The following is a 6,000-nucleotide window of genomic DNA, read 5'->3' as shown; positions in this document are numbered from 1 at the left end:
ATATGGGGAAAAATTACACACCGGCGGCGCAAGATGCTTGTAAATAAGCTCCGGTATTTTTAGGTCTTTTCTGTACATACTTCAAACAGTGAATACAAATAGAAAGCACTTTTAAATGTGTTCTAAAACTGTGTTAATGATCCATGACTAATAATTAAAGTAAACAAAGACAGAAAAGTGATGTTACAAATAAATACATACGATTTTGTTTAAAGCCCTAGTTAGTATCCCGTCCTGGCCTTTGCAGATTCTTAAAACAATATCAAATGGCCAGCATTTTTCTCCTGGAAAAGTGGCAGTCCTATAGTATCCAGTAAATGTAGAACATCGAAAAATATACCTGATGCACAGCCTAGAAGCCACAATTAACTACAGGAAGGAACCACTAAGTGTATTTCATAGGATCTTTTATTACCGGACATTTTTCAAACAAATACACAAATCGACATTATTGAGAAGGTGAACCATACAAAAAGTAATGTATTCAACTTTAGATTTTCTTGTTATTGATCAATTATTTCTTTGTAATACAACTTTTTCATACAAAAATAAAAAACGTCCCAAGCCAATCGCCTCACTGGCCTTTATGGAGCACCTATTTACAGATAGTGAGACTATTGTTAGGCGACATAATGGCATAAAAATTAACACGGGGGCCAGTTTGTCTTGGGTTGCAACAGTACATAATAGTTTTAACTTCTGACCTTGAACCCCTCAACTCCTGCAAGGAAAGTTCAGGGCCATTGTTTTCTCCCATGAGGTCATTTGATTCCTCCCCGACTAGAGCACCATGGCAGTAATGTGATTGGTACTGGAAAATAATAGTGTATTGATAATTGCATCTTCAGAGTAAGGCAGTCTTTAAATACAGTTTTTTTCTTATCTGCTACAAGTTCATAAGTTATATTACAGCAGACACACAGGGAGGTGTTGAAACATACAGAACATAATACACTGTGTAGGACTGAATTGTAACAGGCCTGAGGGATACAAAGTCCAAGACACTGGCTAGCAAGCAAGGCTGAACACTTCAATGGAAATTTGAAATGACAACTGCGGCTTGTCAACACTTAGGAGGTTGACTAGTGTACACCACTGTACTTCTTCAGTGTTCCCTTTTTTCTTTCAAAAGCTCTTAAAAATATGGAATAAAATTAATGCGCTTATAGATGACAAGGAGGCACATGCACACTTCACATACACATGCACTCCCTCGTGGAAATACACACACTCACACAAACACATGCTCACATTTGTACATAAAAAGTGTTAATAGACATCAGAGGGGAAGGCTGCCAGCAGCTTTCCAGCACAACAATACTTATTCGCACAGGATACGGGCTGGTAGGTTAGTGCAGAGTGGACACATCCATTTCTCCTTGGATGAATCCATATCTTTCCCTCAGACTTTCATAATATATATAAATATACATATATATATATATTTTCTTTGAATAAAGCTACTTGTATTCGAAACGGCACAGTCATTGCATGCTGGTTTCTCTTATAAGGCACTTGCCACTGCTTTGTGGGCAGTGTGTTAATGTATAAGGCAAAGTCAACTATAAGTTATAAAGCTTTGGAGTTTTAAAGATCATGAACTGACAGTGGAAAGCAAAATGTGCTACGTCACTATGGAGCCGAAGTTCGTATTGCATTTTCTTCTTGAGCCCTGGTTCCGAGTTCCCATGATGGCCTCTTCTCCTGCAAGCGCGGAGGGCGATACCTTGAAGGGGGTCTTCGGAAATGCGTACAGCAGCAGCAGTAGTGGCGATATGTGGAATATTTAAGACACTACTATTCTGTGGTTTCACCGCGAACTACCTTGACTGCCGTGACTGCTGACTGACCGTGAGGTGCTGTAGCGTTTTTTCACAATCATACTGATGTATGCTTTCATCAGCTTGGCGATGTCAACCACCTAACAAAAGACAATAAAAAGGTCAAAGTTAGTCTGTTGAACAATGCACCAGTCCAACTTAAGAATGACCTGCAGTTTTACTCAGTTCATTAATGACTAATGCCATACTCAGCAGTATGCTCTCTAGAACACAGACTGGTGCCCACCTCGTGTATATATAAAATATTATCCTTATTACCTACTCGTCCGTTTTGCTGTTCCATTCCTTAAACCATGAGCAGTTGTCCTGCTTCACAGAAACTGATTACCTACCTGAGGTTTAAAAACGTCCTACCCACCATGCTTAAAGGGGGAAATACGTTATGGCTCGGGGAGGTTACTCACCTGTAATCTTCATTTCTCCGAGTCCAGGTCTTCCTGTGCCATTCCTGAGCCTGTCCATCCCTCCCGAATCATGTTTATGGTAATTGTTTCTTCTCTTTGTTTTTTAGCTATGCTATTCTTAGGATGTCTACACAACGTACTTACACCTTTTATGCATGTTGGGTAGTTAAGCGTCATATTGGATGAAGTTTGTAGACCTCAGCTAGGTAATTATTTTCTGTGGAGCAGAACTGCTTATGGTATAAGTAATGGGACAGGAAGACCTGGACTCAGGGTAATTAAGTTAACCAGTCAGAAACTGGGCATTCTGTAGGTCACAATGCATTGAGAGTCTGAATTGGTCACATGTTCATTCTGACCCCTTACCTAGTAAAACAGAACCACATTTTGTAAAATAATAAGCAATGGCTAACCCAATAGGTCTCGCCTTTGGGACCTAGTGACCTTGCCACTCGTTTTCAGTGATGTACAGCTCTGCCGCAGGCGTGATAAAATTAAATAATTGCGCCAATTCATATCTCATTTTGTCACTTCGAGTCCAAAATATGGAAATGTTGTGAAGAACTTTTTTGCATAAAAACCTAATACTTAGGGTCTCATGACTGACGTCCAATACATTCTGCAACTGCAACTTGGTCCTGTGTATCCTTGCTGCAAACCCTGGAACCAATGTCTAATTCAGTTGAGCATAAGGAAGCCCCGTTCTGGGAATAGAAACGATGTGACGCTACCTAATCGTGGTGCACCAACACTGCAAAAAAGTAGTGCCAAGCACCATGCACATGGAATCTAATATGCTGACAACGCCCCCTAAACTGTGGAAAACACTACCTTTGGCCTTGTGCTCTGGGCCTGATCTGCTACGAATTAGGAAAGTTCTAAAGACCTGGCTGTTTCAAAATGATTCATACTAACTTCTCCCATGATTTTAGATACCGTATAAAACACATAGGGACTCTAAACTGAGTGTAGTTGCCCAATGTAAATACAGTATAAATACAAATAAAGGAACACCCAGCAACATAAATATGAATGCAGGGACCAGCACTCAGGCACTGCAGCAGCAGCACACAGGTCTCCTGCCACAGCGTAGAGGTCAGGGAGTGCTGCCCACTATAAGAAACACCAACATGGCAGGGTGCATCTTCATGATGGGTTTGGATGGTCTAAGCCCCCTCGTGCATTCCTGGGCTTGCTATTGGGCACAGGGAACCCCTACTCTGTCACTGTTGACACGTACTACAGAGCAGAGGAAACATAGGGAGTCACTAACACATCAAGCACACTGATGACACTTTAACAATTACCACACAGAAAAGTTTCATATTTTAAAATTATACCTCACACTTTTACTGTCGGGGGAGGGGTGGGGGGAGAATTGGACTTAAGAGTATTCTGGAGAGTGTTTTTCAAGAGTTTCCATTTGAAAGTAGGAGAGTGGCTAGTGCCTAATTTGTAAAAAGAAAAAAAGTGCTGGGAGTGTTGCTCAGAAGCCACTGGCCGGCACTATCAAAGGTTGGAATGCCAAATACCAAGGCTGTATGTTTTTTTTATTCCACCTCGTGCATCTTTTATCCACCACCAGACACTCCCTGTCCCTTTATCTCTCTCTTGCAATTTCGTTTTTTTCATCTCTGCTTTCTCCTTTTGTCACTGTTTTTCTGTCATGTTTGTCCCTCTTACTCAGAGTGCAGTGGCCCCACCTCCAACCACCAGCTCAATATAAGCACCGGAGAGCCCCTCCCTCATTAAAAGGCAAAATGATTGATAAGCACCTATGGCCCTTCCTGGCCTCAACTAGAGGAGAATAACTTTTCTCCTTGCCCACAATCGAAACTCATCCCTCCCCCTACAATGTACAGCACTCCACTGCATGCCAGCTTGAGCCAAACTTCAAAAATTCCAATTTGAATCGACAGAGATGCAGTGACAGCACAGAAATGGTACCTGGGTTCCCAGCTAAAAGACCTTCGATTTAATGTAAATTAATTACAATTTCAGATCTAATGCAATGTAAAAATGTACTGGAGGTTCAAGCATCTCGGTTAAGAGACATGTGTGCTTCTGGTTTTTAAGAAAGCGTGTCTGAAAAAATGCCTCATTCTATAAGTATGCAAAATCCCTTCTCCTATCATGATTAACAGTAGCTCAGACCCTTCGATTTGCACGCACCCATAACCCTACCCTTCACATGCCATCAAAATTCAACAAATCAGCGAATCTCATTTAGGATCCCTACTCCGACACACATTAGGTTCTTAGAAGAGACAAACGAAATAGGTAACATGATTCAGGGAAGTCCATCAGCACTTATTTCTTCAAGGCTGTTAAATCCCAAAAAAGTTACTAGAGCACCCAATCACCTTAGCAATGTCCTTGAGACTGTCATTTGGAAAGCTGGATCGGAAACATGATCAATTACAGACTTGTGACAACAGTGTTTTATTCCACCCATTCCCCAGTGCCGGCAAACTGCACCCATCTCATGCATACCTCACTGGTTTCGAACAGCAGCTCGCGCTCATCCACAACAATTTTGTAGGTGTTGGAAAGTGGTGCTCCGAAGGACAAAATGTGCTCATAGTAAAACACTTCTAATGGTCTTCCTTCTCCGCGTTTGTAAACAGAAACAGCTTCGGCACTTACTCCCAGCCACAGTTCTTGAGGAAATCCACCTTCTTTATTCTGATGAGAGGGAGGCATATGTAGAAGGCATGCCATAACAAAAAGAAATTGGTTAGTGCGTGGGTATCCAACTTAGGTGAACATCAAAGTTTTCGGCTATTCAAATAATATACATGTGCATTTCATGAATCTAAATAAACCTGATTTACATAGTTGGTGGTAATCATGAAAATATGGAATGGATTCCGACTTTGTTGACCTAAACTGGACACATGCTGGCTTAGTGGGTTGCATTCAATGTAGAGCTGCAGAATACAGTAAAAACGAACTTTTCAGTGGCAAGAACGTATTCCTCCTGAAGGAAGATGTAATTGTGAAGCAAGTTATAAAACTATCCACATTTTTCCAACTTTGCACTGTATAACGCACATGAAAAAAGGGAAAGTATAAAAGCATAGTTTTTGTACTGAAAGGGTCTCTCTCAGTATGTAGATGGGCAGTGCAGGCAGCATAGCAAGCCCATGAAACATTAGGCTCCTCAGATGCCCTGCTACAGGCAAAACCTGTCCAGTCATGAGACGGAGAAAATGTAATAGAGTTCGATGGTATCAGGTGACAACATAAGCATCTAACACTGCAGCCTCATATGTATACTCTATAGAGACAGATTTTATTTGACCAAGCTGATGGAGGTGCTTGGGAACTATAAAAGAGGTTAACAGTAATTTACAATGTACCTGAGGAACTCATTGTGAATCAAAAAAGACAAAACTATATAAGCAATGTGTTTCTTTTTATGTCTAGCCGATACACAGCTTTAACTGTCTTTTCTGCCTCATGCAATCACACAAAAAAATCATGAATAAAAGTACAAACATTCATAAATACACAGAGGGGCTTTGTGTCAGCCCTCTTCATCCATTGGTCTGTTCAAATGTCGTTCACATTTTGCTTCCACCAACCAGAGCATACACCATGGGGCAATGGGTCAGTCTAGTTCCGCCTTTGGCTACTCTGACACTACCTTACATCATTTTTCCTGATCATATTTGTTTCACCTAAAATGAAGAGAACTTCAGTGCCAAAGCCGGTGGGATAAAGCTTTTCAACCATCCATTTTTAATTTTTAA

The 6,000-nt window shown here is 41.0% G+C and overlaps 1 protein-coding gene across 1 annotated transcript in view; it reads right to left on the bottom strand.

Annotated features, from left to right (window-relative positions):
• Positions 1-397: 397 nt before the first annotated feature.
• Positions 398-6,000, bottom strand: part of MYO10 (myosin X) — a 593,993-nt gene continuing 588,390 nt past the window's right edge. The window contains exons 40-41 of the mRNA XM_086965266.1: positions 4,739-4,930; positions 398-1,921 (exon numbers count right to left, since the gene is read on the bottom strand). Coding sequence (XP_086821392.1) covers positions 1,811-1,921; positions 4,739-4,930 — 303 coding nt within the window. The 3' untranslated portion in view covers positions 398-1,810. The remainder of the gene's footprint in view (positions 1,922-4,738; positions 4,931-6,000) is intronic.

Source organism: Lissotriton vulgaris, chromosome 4_1 (assembly GCF_964263255.1).
Source record: "Lissotriton vulgaris chromosome 4_1, aLisVul1.2, whole genome shotgun sequence".
NCBI lineage: Eukaryota > Metazoa > Chordata > Amphibia > Caudata > Salamandridae > Lissotriton > Lissotriton vulgaris.
This window is presented reverse-complemented; position numbering and strand designations above follow the sequence as displayed.